General features: G+C 44.4%; 2 protein-coding genes across 5 annotated transcripts in view; one reads left to right on the top strand and one right to left on the bottom strand.

The window, feature by feature from the left end:
* Plag1 (PLAG1 zinc finger) overlaps positions 1 to 3,407 on the bottom strand; it is a 43,722-nt gene extending 40,315 nt beyond the window's left edge. Inside the window, exon 1 of one of the 3 annotated variants that reach the window (XM_075967035.1) lies at positions 3,198 to 3,407. The gene's annotated coding sequence lies outside the window, so the exon portion shown is untranslated. The remainder of the gene's footprint in view (positions 1 to 3,197) is intronic. The other 2 variants (XM_075967037.1, XM_075967036.1) reach the window with 2 other exon arrangements.
* Positions 3,408 to 3,801: 394 nt separating this feature from the next.
* Positions 3,802 to 8,845, top strand: Chchd7 (coiled-coil-helix-coiled-coil-helix domain containing 7). 2 transcript variants are annotated; one of them, XM_075967033.1, is made up of 5 exons: positions 3,802 to 3,927; positions 4,339 to 4,491; positions 6,169 to 6,244; positions 7,681 to 7,779; positions 8,658 to 8,845. In XM_075967033.1, exons 3-5 carry the CDS (start codon positions 6,191 to 6,193, stop codon positions 8,760 to 8,762), a joined length of 258 nt encoding a protein of 85 aa, XP_075823148.1. In that variant the 5' UTR covers positions 3,802 to 3,927; positions 4,339 to 4,491; positions 6,169 to 6,190; the 3' UTR covers positions 8,763 to 8,845. The 2 variants fall into 2 exon arrangements, with proteins under 2 accessions (XP_075823148.1, XP_075823149.1); XM_075967034.1 differs by lacking the exon at positions 3,802 to 3,927 and adding an exon at positions 3,934 to 4,090.
* Positions 8,846 to 13,445: the final 4,600 nt, after the last annotated feature.

Raw genomic sequence — 13,445 nt, 5'->3', positions numbered from 1 at the left:
TGGCTGTACAAAACCCAAACATAAAGTTTATATCACTCTATATGAGAAAGAATAACCTTTAATAGGAGAACTTCTGTTGAGGTTGACAATAAAGAATGGAATCCTATTTTTAAGTGCCCAAACAACTTAATAGCTCAATGAGCTAACAACTAAAAGCAAAAACCTGCCTTGACTTTGACTGACACTGAATTTATTGGTATTAGTATTTGGTTTGCTGAAGTGGCAACTGTTCAGTATCCAAAAGTCTGGTGTATTTTAAGCACAAAGCACAATCCTGACTACTTATAGTCAAAGTAACTATCTTAAGCCAAAAACACAATGAAAATACAAAATAAACTTCAGAGGTTTTCGAAGTAATGCAGGAATTTCTGAACCCTTTGGACAGAAGGTTAAAGTGGGGAGGGGTTATCTTCTTCATTGATACTTTAATCTCTTTTCAACCCATTATGATTTAATAGTGATTTGTGACACTGTGTTTTCTTTAGTGACTTCTTAGAAAGCTGTGGCTGTTTCCCAAGTGGGAAACCACAGGATGATGCTCGCAGGACACTGAGAGAATTCTCGTGAAGGTATTTACAGAAAGGTGCTGAGAAATGTTCAGTTAGAAACAGGAACTAGCACACAATGGACTTCAAAATAATAACTTTCATACAGTATGGCAAAAGAGAACATTGCCTAAGAAGCCTAGAAATTCAGTTCTAACTCTGATCCATTTCTACAAACTGTAAAAAACAAAGCAACACAGAGGTGCATTTCCCAAACTCCATATGCCTGTGGAAAACCCAATGTCAGTTGTTTCCAGTCCAGATCAGTCTTCATCTCAAGTACCAGGACAGTTAACAATTTGACCTTTCGAAAATAGTGTGGCCAGCGAAGGCACAAGAGCCGATAGGAGCTAAAGATCAGTAAACATTGCCTGTTAGACACAAATCCCTTCTGCTGAAAAGATGCAAATTGATAGGTTTCAGGATTTTCAAGCATTTTCACTTCCAAAGGGTAAAGTTACAACATATGCATAGGGTGGACTTGAAAAATGGATGTGTATATAAAGTTTTCCATGGTCTTCACGAGAGCCACTCCCGCCTCCCCAGAAATGCCTACTGCTTACAATGTTCAAGAATCTTCACCACTTTGCCTGTAACTTCCAACCAGAAGTCCTCAATGTACCTGAAGCCAAACTGAATATTAGGTATTTTACAAAATGGCTGTAAACCCCCATTATGGGCATCCATGGCTCTTTGATCTCACTGCACAGAATTCATAACTGTTCAATAATGCTATACCATTACACCACACACCTTCAAGTATTTCCATTTTTCCACAATTCCTTCCAAAATCAGCTTCCAGAGAAAAGCAATGTAACATGAAAAGTTTCTGGGAGGGCTCGTTACATAAAAGAACAGCGTGGATGAAAACTAAGCCACACACATATCCATCTTCTGCCGGGCTTGTTTATCCCTCCTCTCCCTCCATCACTCCTAAACGTGGGTGCACTTAGTAATGGAAAGAGAAGGCTCTTCCATCAGCACCCACTTCCAGCACCTCTGCCTTTGGTCTTCAGACAGTAAGTCTGCTTAGGTGATGCAAACCCTAAGAAAAGAGAGGCTGTCCCTTTAAAATGCCCTGCTCTGTCCCAGATCCCACGTGGAACCAACATCAGCAGCACTTTCCCACTACCATCAATGTGATGCAAGAGGCACCATCCTTTTATATACATAAAACCAGAAACCCTCAGTCCAACATTCCTTAGTGAGGGCGAACAGGTGAAGCAAACGTGTCAGGAAGGGAGAAGCCAAACAACTCCCCACCCCTCCCCAGAAGGTTCGCCAGTCTCGCCCTCCAGTCTCTCTGGGCAACAGCACCTTTCCACCCCTCCTCTGGAGAGCCCAGTTTAAAGAAAGGAGGGAGCCACTAACAAAACCTGAGGCATAAATGCGACGAAAATGCAATCTAAAGCCGCAAAGGTTTATTCTTCCAATCACACACATTAACTCTATTAAGAAAATGGCATCACTTTCTTTCCTACCAAAAAAAGCAAACCCCGCAAAGATCATTAAAAGGGAGTTATAAAATAGCAAATATCGTGTTTATCTTATCTCAGATCAGTCCACATTACCAATAAGTTTAGCAGTTTCTGCACTACCACCTCCCCCTCCCTCCCCCTGCTTCTCTTGCATTGGATTTTCACGTTTTCTCATTGTCGGTGGAGTTATAAAAGGCTTTTGCCCTTCGAAAGTTTTAAAAAATAAATAAATATTAACTCCTTGGTCCCTGCAAAGTCAAAATGGACTTCAGGGGAAAGGCGGTTCACACTTTTACCTTTAGCGAGAAAGGGGGGAGCATCCCGGATTTTTAGGGATTTTTTGCGATTTTTTAACAATTTTTATTTGGTTATATGCCTGAGTTCTCCCTCCATTTTGGTTGTTTATGATACTGACAACAAGCTGTCCCTGCTCCGTCCCGATCTCCTGCTTTCATTTAGCACCCCCTCCCCCTACGCCCCCGCCGCCACCCTGCTGGGTCCGGCGCCCCGCGGACCCCGCACCCCGACTCGGCTATCCCACCTGGGCAGAGGGCAAAAACAAATGCATTTCTCCAGAAAAGAAAAACCTCTTCGGAAAAGGGGGCAAAGTTACCCCAAGTCACTCCCAGTGCCCCCCAAATATTGCCGACCGCGGGTCTCCGCCAGGCCCTTTGGGAAGCGACCTTCCCCCGGGATGTTTTGGTGGAAAATGCGGAGAGTTTCCTCTCAAAACCGAATTTATATTAATTTTTCCCTTATTTTTCGGGTCTCTAATGTCTTCCGCTCTCGCTGCTGCCGCTGCCGCTGTCACAATATTCACAGCACCAGAGAGGAGGAGGAGGAGGAGGAAAACTTTTCAAACTTTCCAGACCCTGAATAAAAGGGTTTTTTTTTTCCCACCGACCTCACCTTCGGGTCCCCAGACGCGTCGCCCCCTGCCCTGTCAGCAGCGACCTCGGGAGTCCTCGCAGCCCCGCCGCACGATTTTATTTGATTTTTTATTATTATTTTTCTCTCTGGGGTCCTGAGCAGGGGCTGGGAGTAGCACAAACTTTTCCTCCTCCTGCCGCCGCCGCGGCTCCTCTGCCCCCTCGGCTAGTCCCATAATTTAAATAACCCTGATATTCCTCCCGCTAAACGCCTCCCCGCCGTCCCGGACCCCGGGAGAACTCACCGCGGGGCTTTAACATCCTCCCTCCGGCCCGTCCGCCGCCTTTACACCGCCCGCGGAATTTCTAATAATTTTTTTCTCATATTTCGGGCTGGACGCGGCGGGCCTGGAAATTGTTTCCTTACGCCTCTTTCCAGCAGCCATTGTAGTGTATGCGCTGCCCCTGCAGCTCAACTTGCAGCTGCCGCCGCCGCTGCCGCCGCCGCCGCCGCCGCCGCCGCCGACGTCGCGCCCACTGCCGCCTCCCCCCGCCCGCTCGGCCGCCGCCCCCGCCCCGCGCCCGCCCGCCGGCCCGCCCTGGCCCCCGCCCGCCTCGGGGCCCGCCCCCCGCCCGCTCCGCCCCGGGTCCGGCCAATCCGTGAGGCCGCCGCCGTATTCCGGCAGATCCATTGGTTGGCGGGGCTGCCCGTCAGGCCGAAGTGTTAAGAGCGAGGCTGTAGGGCGGGGGGCTCGGTGGGGCGGAGCGAGGGCGGGGTCTCACACCGCCCCACCCACTCCTTCTGCCTGGGCCCTCCTCCCACCGCCCGGGGGCGGAGCGAACAGGGCCCGCCCCCACCGCACAGAGTCCCGCGCGCCTGTCAATCTGGCAGCGCCGCGAGTGGATTGGACAGGCCGAAACGGGGGGCGCGGGGGCAGCACGTTGGGGTGCGCGCTACTTAAGGTCCTGCTGCGTGAGCCACTGACGTGTTTGGAGCTGGAGCCGGCTCGGGTGCTGGCGGAGTTGCGACCGGTGGTGAGTGGTCGTCGGCCCCTCCCTCCCTCCACCGCAGGCCCCGGACCACACTAGCGGAGGAGCCCGACCCTAGTTCGCGGGGCCACATCGTCTGCGGCGTGCCCCGCTGTCGCTGCTCGCGCTACGCGATCCCGCTGGGGCAGCGGAAGGTGACCCCATGCAGGTCTGGACACCCCGGATAGTGTCACTCTCTGCCCTGCTCTCCCCGGGTCCCCGCGCTCTGCTGCTCCCCCCACTCCCCAGCCCCCGTGTCGTGTTCACCTGTGCCGGGTGTCCACGGTCGGACACAGCGGAGCGGCACCCCGGAAGGCGAGGCGGTCCGGGAGTCGCATGCATTGGGCTCTCCTCCGATCTCCCAGTTCTCGGGGTGGTGTGTACTTTGACTTTATGTCCCTGATTCTCTGTACCCAGGTTTACAGCGTGGTGTGTTTCTGCTTCCGGATTTAGCTCTCAGACCTGACTCTGAGCAGCCTAGGGGCCTGGACGTGTTCAGTAACGCGCCCTTCCCCCACCACGGATCAAAGCTACGAGGAGAGTGGGAATCGGGCATCAGGAACTCTTTTGGTAAGCAGTTTGCCCCTTAGAGTAGATTTTAGAGTTATTCCTCACGTGTGCTGTAGGTTTGGAACCTTCCCTCAAACCTTTGATTTTTTTTTTCTTTCTTTCTGAATATCCATCCACTTGGAAGTAGTAGAACTTTGTAACAGTTGTTCACTCCTGAATCTTCAAAGAGTCAGCAGATAAGGCCTCTTCAGCAGGGCACTCCATCTCGCCCTTCAGCAGCACTCTACCAAGTAAATTGACATTTCCTCTTCCTGAACAGTTCACACAGGGATTCATGTGAAGGAGGGGGCATTCGGAAATCCATGTTTAAAGTGACTTGTGTTTAGAATCCAGAATAAAAGACAACGAAGTGGGAATAGCTCGAAGCAGCAAATTTGATACCTGTATTGTGTAGGTATTTTTAAAGATTTTTCTGGCAGATGATACTGACAGAACAGAATCCCTTTGTGGTTAGGACAGAGCTTGAGTTCTGTTTGTGTCTTATTGTTGCTGAGATTATTATATGCCTGGTGTATGAAGAATCAAGCAGAGTTCTGTGAAGACATGACAGGATAGATATGGAAGAGAAGATGGTAAATTTTCTTAGACCCGTTATTTCTCTTAGGAAGAGGCAGTCCTGTAACAATCTGCCCTCCGAGGAGCAAAGGTTTCTAGATACAGTTGGACTCTGTACTGAGTTTCTGTCAAGATGCTTCTATTGGCTGGATATTTTCAATGAAGGTCATGAAATAAAATAATTATTTGGTAATTACTGAAAGTTAAAGAACTGAAGAATAATCAGAACCATCCTTTCTATCCCACAGAAGGGTTAGACTCCTTTAGCCTAGACATCTGGCTGTTTCTCAGTATAGAAGGAACTGGATAGGGTGACCATTGACTGAGAATACATTTACTTATCTGGCGTTCAGGGGCTTGAATTACTTTTTCTGAAGATATGTTATTTCTTTGAACATTTTTGTGACATTTCATACAAAAATTCTAGCTTCTCTGAAAATGCCCATGCATGTTTTTGTCTTTTTTTTTTTAGTTCAGTGGTATTGTGAACATCATATTGTCTTGTTTCTCTGGAATCTACTTTGATTTTTAGGTAGAAAAATGATTAAACTAGGGCAGGATTTGGGCATGTATGCCACATCAGCGCCTTATGCTTGGTGCAGGGATTTTTTTTTTCAAAGATGGTGGGCTGCGTATTAATGCCATATCAATGTATTGAAACAAATAAAGATGACTCTGAAGTAGCTGAGACTACTGCTGTTTTCTTTGAAGAGAATTGTCACCAGTTTCTCTTGAGCTGGATTCTGAGGCGCAGTTGTCCTGAACCATGACTGATAGACAGCTTTACTTCCTGAAGTGTGGTCCTCTCCTTGGGATAGCTGAATGGCTCTCAGGGAAGTGTACTGTCTTTAATCAGTCAAGACTTCTTGCAGAACTGTATGTCTAAGACTCCAGTTGGAAAATTACTGAGCCACAGTAGCATTCCCTGACTTCCTCCAGCCCAGGGGTGTGGCCTTTAAGTAGAGGTAGCGCTGGAAGAAAACTCTTCATTGGAACGCTCACCACTTGGCTTTTCGAGATACTCACTGCTAAAGTACCTTCTGCTTAGAGAGTTAAGTTTTCCATGATTGTGAGGCCGGTGATGTTTTCTGGTCGTTTCCTTCTGACCTGTTTTTCTCCCAGGTGTCTGCAGTGAGAAGACAAGATGCCCCTGGTCACACGGCGCCTGAGGGACCCTGACATAAACCCTTGCTTGTCGGTAGGGTGGTTTGTTTTTCATTGTCGTGAGTGTTAACTTGGGAAAACCGCTCTTAATTTTGTTGGCGTTTGTTTCCGACAGTTATTGAATAAAGTATTATTCTATGAAAAAGATATTCCTGGCCAGTGTATTTTATTTCACTCTGACATTTAAAAATGACCAAAATGTAGCTAACAAAGACTCTTTTCTTCAGTTTTGCTTAGTTGTGAAGGAAGCCGCGTTTGGTTGTCGCTGTAAAGCTTGGCCAGCATATGTAACGCCAAGGAAAATCTTAAAATCTAAACGTGGTACAGCACAGCAAACTCTTAAAAACAATGGTTTTAATCACAACAGTTATTTAATCTGTCTTTGAGACAACCTGGCTGAGTCATAGGGTGCCGGTACAATTAGCTTATTTTAAAGCTTAATGGTTCTCACAAAGGTATCTTAAAAACAACATTGTGTTGAAATAATAACCTTTTGTTCACATTAATTGGCTATAACTTGTAACACTCTGTTGTGTCCTTGCCACTCCTGAGAAATACAAAAGTCATCGTATTGTGGCCATGTGGAGCACTAAGGCACCCTCCTGTATGGACTTTTCAGACATACACACTATACAGGATATACCCATTGGTCTGTATACTCTGTTTCCAACAACTTTATTAAGTATGCAAATATTGTTTAGATAAGTTATATTTCTTAGAATGGTGAAACAGATTGTCTACCTATTGGAAACTTTATTTTGATAACTTCTCATAGCCATACCTTTTTTTTTTTTTGAAGCTCGTTGTCCAAACCGCTTCTAGTTCAGGCAGCTTAAGTTTAATTACCAGTGCTACCTACTTCATTTCAAATGCACGGCCCCGTGCTGCTAACTTTCTTTTTGAAGTCACATTAATGATAACTATTAAAACTGCATATGTAATAGTACGCTTGCGTAATGGAGTGAACGATAGCCAAAAATGCATCTAGATGAATGCTGTTAATTTAGGTGGCCTTGATGTAGATCACTTACTTGTGTAATTTACCTGGAATCTCAAAACGAGCGTTAAGATCAAACATCAAGTCAAAATGAGAATTGGGGAAAGCCAGGAGCGCGCCATGAGCTGGGAGACAGGTTTCTCCCGCTTGCTGTGGAGCAATGCTCCGCATGGTAGATCTCGCTTCAGCTTCTGGGACAAATGACCACAGTCAGTGCTTTGGCTCAGACTCGTGTGATCAGATACTTAGAAAACTGGCCCGGACTGGAAAAAAAAGATGTCTTTTTAAGTTGAGTGATTTCTGGAATAGTTGGCTATATTATTTGGGTTTTATAAGTCTACCCACTAAAATATGAACGAAAATAAACCATTTCCCATCTGCTCAGAGGGGAAGCGATTTCAGAAGCCTTTGTGTTGGGGTCTTTTTTAGATCACATTCCACATTTTAAATGACGACTCTCTTACATATTTAAGGAATCTGATGCTTCTACCAGATGTATGGATGAAAATAACTATGCCAGGGAAAGATGTTCAAATTACTTCTTGAAGTACAAAAACTGCCGGCGATTCTGGGTAAGCCCACTTTGGCACGCTTCTGGTTAAAACTCTGCTCTTGGCTCTTGACTGAAGCTGATATCAATCAATAACCCACATTCTTTCCAATAATGGCTGGAGGGAAATTTAACCTCCAGCCTTACCTCCCGTGTAGTATTTCAACCCTATGGGGTCCTTGAGAGATTGTTTTATTCTAGTGTAAGGGTTAATGCTTCAGTTTCAATATAAATAAGTCTTCCCAGGGAAGTATCTGCAATCATAAAATAACCTTGTTATAAATTTGTGTTTCCTGAAGAAGAGGAGAAAGTATAGTTTACCTTGATGTCATACATCCCCTTAGACTTTCATTTCTGTCTCCTTTCCCACAGCAATTATAGTGTTAAAATGTGATTAATACATTGATAATTCATTTGTTTCCTTGAGTACTATAGCCAGCTCCTTCCTTTTCCTTTTCTGATAATTAGTCTCACTTAATCATGCCCAGCTCTTGTAGGGGAACTGTATACACTCTTGTATATATACTTCATGGCATATTCCTACCCCACTCGGGCTGATAATGTTTTCTGTGGGAATAATTACTTCAGTGTAAGTAAATGTTAGTAGATTGAAACATCCGGAGTTCCAGAAGTAGGTTTTGGAGTTTTAAAACTTAGGTTTCACCCAGCACTTGGGAAGCAGAGGCAGGCGGATCTCTGTGAGTTCAAGGCCAGGCTGGCCTACAGAGCTAGTTCCAGGACAAGTTCTAAAGCTACATAGAGAAACCCTGTCTTGGGGGAGGGAGGGAAACCCTTAGGTTTTAGAATTTTCTTTTTGAAGAAACAGTGGAAAATTACTGGCAAGTTATTGCCATTTAATACATGACTGATTTTGATGCTTTCTTCTATGCCTATGTACAGAATTCTGTCATGATCCAAAGAAGACAAAATGGAGTTGAGCCATCTATGCCTACGGCAGCAGAAAGAGATGAAATTTTGCGAGCAATGCAAAAGATGCCCTATTGACTGTCTGCATTAAAATTGTTTCTATAACTTGAAGGAGATGACTTTTTTTTTTTTCATAAATGTTTGCTGAAATCTTAAGACTATACTTGTTTCCATCCCAGGCAGTTTTGAGTTGTACAAGGTGAGGCAGAAGTTCAGTTAGCCTCTTTGGTGTTTTTGCTTTCAGTGCTGTGACAAGAATATGTTATTTCTATGCCGCCCCTCATAGAAGGACAGCAGTGTTAGGAAGGGCTGTGGGAACTGAGCCCACTTGGCCCGGAAAGAGACTTAACATGAGAACAGACTCCTGGGGCTCTTACATAGGTAGACTTTCTCAGGAAAGGGAATGATGCAAGCATCACTATGGTGGCCGGAAAGGGGACCATGATGACTTGAAGAATATCCTGTGTTTAAAACGAGTAGAGATGAGGTGGAGAGGGGATTGGCAGGGTGCATTGTGGGTGGATGTGTGGTGGGCTGCAGACTTGGTCTCCCCTGATGTCTTCATCCTGCTGCACCCGTCATCTTTAAGGTTAGCGCATTCACTAGGAGGTCAGTGGGCACGAGAAGAACCATCCTTTAAGGAAAGGCTTGAGTTTTCTGATCACCTAAAGCCATAGGACTAGTTTTTAGACCACAGTTATAGGCAAAAAAAAAAAAAAAAGGACCTTCCTAGAAGTAGGATTTCTAGTTTCAGGATGAGAGGGCATAAAACTTAGGGGATTTTTGGATGAACCAGTGTGGACAAGCTTCACTTCAGTTAATGATAACAATGGAGTGTTTGGTGTGGTGACTGGGTGATACAGGAGCCCTCCTTGTTCCTGCTGCTTTTTCATTGTTTTGTATTTAATAATAATGTGTTTTAGGAAGTCAAGGCAAACTGTTGTATTCCTTCCCATCACCTGGTCCTGAATCAAGAGCATCAGTGGCTACTGACAATGAAATCTCCAGTCGTAAACCCAGCTCAGAAATGTCTAAACCAGATGACATTATTTTATTTTATTTTTGAGACAAGGTCTTGCTGTGTAGTCCAGCCTGGCCTGGAACTTGGAGGTTCTCATACCTCAGCCTTCTGAACACTGGGATAACATGAGCTACCACATCTGGCTTAACCTGATTGTTGGATGTGATTCTGTTTGAATAAAAATGGATGGAAAATATTTTGTGGTGCAGAATTTGGGGGAGTAGCCAATTAATGTTTAGTTTAACTTGAGGGTCATACCAGGAGAGGGAGCCCATGTCCTACACTGCTTGGATGGCTAGGAACCAGAGACTGGACAGCCCAGAGACCTAGGATTGGTGCCTTGTCCAGTCATCACCAGAGAGGCTTCCTCTGGCAGCAGATGGGAGGAGGTGCAGAGACTCACAGCTACATATGAGGAGAAAGAGTCTAAGTTGGAGGTTTTCATCAGGTCCCTCTCCTCAGAGATCGAGGCACCCTGTGGAGGAGTGTGAAGAAAGATTGTAGGAGTTAGAGGGGATAGAGGACACCTGGAGAACATGCCCCTCTAAACTAAGCAGAGCTCGCATGGGCTTACAAGAGCTCACATGGCCTCGCGTGGACTCACAGAAACAGAAATGGGCCTGCATCACATCCTCTGCATTCACGTTATGGCTGTTAGCTTGGTATTCTTGTGAGACTCCAAACAGTAGGAGTGGGTGTGTCTCTCTGGCTCTTTAACCTGCTCTTGAGACTCTCTTCCTTCTAATGGGTTGCCTTGTCTAGCCTCAGTATCGGGGCTTTCGCCTTGTCTTACTGTATCTTGTTTTGTCCTGTTTGACTGTTGTCTATTGGAGGCCTGCTCTTTTCTGAAGAGGAGACAGGTGGAGTGGATCTGAAGGGGAGGAGGGGAGATGGAGGTGGAGAACTAGGAGGAGTGGAGGGCAGGGAAATTGTGGTTGCTATGTATTGTGAGAAGAATATTTTCAATTTAAAAAAGAGATAAAACATTTTAAGTTGATTTCTGTGAAAGTGATGAATTCAGGTAGAATTTCAGAAGATTTTCTACACACTTTCATGAGCATGTAAGCATATTCCCTGGTCTAGAATTTTTGCATCACTTCTACGTGCTTGCTAGATCTCAAACCCACATAGCTGAGGTACCTACTTAACATACCAAGACAGACAGACCTGATTGCCAGGTTCTCCCAGCATCCCTCAGTCCCTCCCTGTTACAGGGTCCTCCTGACTGGCATATCCCACCTCCTGTCTTAAACTTTTCCAGCCCAGGTATTCGTTTGGGCTTCCCTCCCCAAGCTGCCTTTCCCTATATAATTCAACCATTACCTGGCACTTTGGTCTACCCTTTACTCTCATGGCCTCTTGGTTCTGTTCCTCTGCCCTCTCTTCACATGGCCTGGCTCAGTCTGGTCATGTTCACTCTGGACTCTCCCAGACCTCTCTGCCTCTGACTATGCTCTCCCTTTTGTCTATAATAAACTTTCTCCTCCATTATAAGCAGTAATGCCCTTCCTTTTCTGTGTCATTCATCTGATGTGGAAACCCAGGAGTGGTATAAATGAGTTCCCTTCTAAGGCCTCTCCAAACCAATCGGCTGATTGGACTCTTACAAGGTATGTATGGATCATTTGATTCTGCTGACTTCTGCTGCCCACAAAATTTGGTTCCCACATCAAGAGTTCAATTGTTCAGTGGCTGCTTCTTCTACCTGTTTTCTGGGCTCTACCCTGCTCTGCCCTCCATGTGGGCACCTACGAGTTTCTCTGGCTCATGAAGCCCGCTATGCCTCTGGCCTGCTACACCCATCTGGACTTCTCCTTTTTTCTTCTGCTCTCTCCCCCTCTCCTATACTGGATAAGTGCCACTGTGGAGTTCCCTGCTGTCTCCTTTTACAACGAAAATCACACTGGTGTGCTAGGAAGCTCCTCTTGCCCCCACTGGGCTCCAATCACAAGGATGTTGGATGCCTTTCTGTTGTACAATATTATTTAAAAATCTATTACTTTTGTTTATGCTGTGAAATGTTTGTTCAACGATGCAAAGATGGGTTGCATTCTTTTATGTTGCATTTGTTTAACTCTGTGAAGCTGTGTTTCTTTGCCTGCCTAAAACACCTGATTGGTTAAATAAAGAGCTGAACAGCCAATAGGTACAAAGGAGAAAGGATAGGTGGGGCTGTCAGACAGAGAGAATAAGCAAACAGCACAAGGAGTGAGAGAAGGAGGAGGACTCCAGGGGCAGTCACCCAGCTACATAGCCAGCGACTCAGTAAGAAGTAAAAAAAAAAGGTATAGTCATTATGGGGCATTATGGTTTACTGCAGAAAACTGATAGAGGCTCAAACCCAAAATTATGTACAGGAAGGTAGATGAAGTCTTTTTTCTAGAATTAGTTGGTACTCTATAGGATCATCAATATCATAACAAAACGTATATATATAGATATGTATTAATCATATAAAATTTATACCTTAAGAAAAGCTTTCAAAGGGTCAATATAAAACCAAAGAATTATGAGAGTAGTGTCAATAAAAAAGTCCTTAAATTTTTGTTTTTCTTCTGTCTCACATTGGGTGGCTCTTATGACAGGGGACATTTTGGATTTCATTTTAATAAGCATGCTTGACTTTAGAGAAGGAGGGAGCCACACTCTCAACTCCAAAGCCAGCTTTAATCTTTAAGGACTGGGGCTACAAAAAGACCATTTGCATTATGTCTGTAGGGAACAACAGAAACAAAAATTTGGGAAGATTTATGAATTTTATCCTCTTGGAAAATTGATATACAAATAAGTCTATCTACTCTTTATCTTGAGACTTTTTTTTTTCTGGATGAATTTTCCTTTTTCTTCAGATGTCTCATTTGTTCAGTGGTCTTCAGATTCTTTACCTTTATTCTCCTGAAAAGACAGAAATAAAACCCTTCCCCAACACTAATTTTAGGGAGATTGTCTTTTGGCAAGTTAGATCTGGTCAAATGAAAAGGATTTGCTAGTTTTATACATTAGTTGAGATTAAATGGCCTTGCTATTTGATGAACCTCTTCTAATCAAGATGCCTCTCCTGTTCAAATCAAACCTTTATCAATTTTGATGGTATCCATAGATTTTCTTCTCCTGTGGAAACAAAAACAAACCCCCTTCTCTTATGTAACACATATCCTGATTTCCATTCTGAGGTCAGTACTTTTTTAAAGTATAGTGGCTGATTTAATTCTGTAGGGTTTTTTTTTTTTTTACATTCCAATGTCTCTCTGCAGTTGTTGGTCCTTTCTCATTAACATTTAGAAAATTCAAAGTTAATAAAGCATTATTCAATCTACTGCTGGGGTCTTACCATTTCATTCTGTTTATTTAACATATCCTTTAGAGTTTGATTTGATCTTTCTCTAACTTCCTGGCCTGTAGGATTGTGTTGTATACCTGTAATATGCTTTATATTATAATAAGCAAGAAATGATTTAATTTTCTTAGAGACACACCCTGGAGCATTGTCTATCTTTTTTTTTTAAATTTATTTATTTATTATGCATACAATATTCTGTCTGTGTGTATGTCTGCAGGCCAGAAGAGGGCACCAGACCTCATTACAGATGGTTGTGAGCCACCATGTGGTTGCCGGGAATTGAACTCAGGACCTTTGGAAGAGCAGGGAATGCTCTTAACCACTGAGCCATCTCTCCAGCCCAGCATTGTCTATCTTTATTTGTACAGTTATACCCATGATGGCCATAACGTCTAGCAAA

This window comes from Microtus pennsylvanicus, chromosome 3, assembly GCF_037038515.1.
Source record: "Microtus pennsylvanicus isolate mMicPen1 chromosome 3, mMicPen1.hap1, whole genome shotgun sequence".
In the NCBI taxonomy this organism is placed as follows: Eukaryota; Metazoa; Chordata; class Mammalia; order Rodentia; family Cricetidae; genus Microtus; species Microtus pennsylvanicus.
The sequence above is the reverse complement of the archived record's forward strand: the minus strand, read 5'-3'. Positions and strand labels throughout refer to the sequence as shown.

Excerpts from the sequence above, each read along its gene's own strand:
- Chchd7 (XM_075967033.1), top strand. The coding sequence starts at position 6,191 with ATGCCCCTGGTCACACGGCGCCTGAGGGACCCTGACATAAACCCTTGC. Across the intron at positions 6,245-7,680 it reads ACATAAACCCTTGCTTGTCG|GAATCTGATGCTTCTACCAG; the intron begins GTAGGGTGGTTT and ends TACATATTTAAG. Across the intron at positions 7,780-8,657 it reads AAAACTGCCGGCGATTCTGG|AATTCTGTCATGATCCAAAG; the intron begins GTAAGCCCACTT and ends GCCTATGTACAG.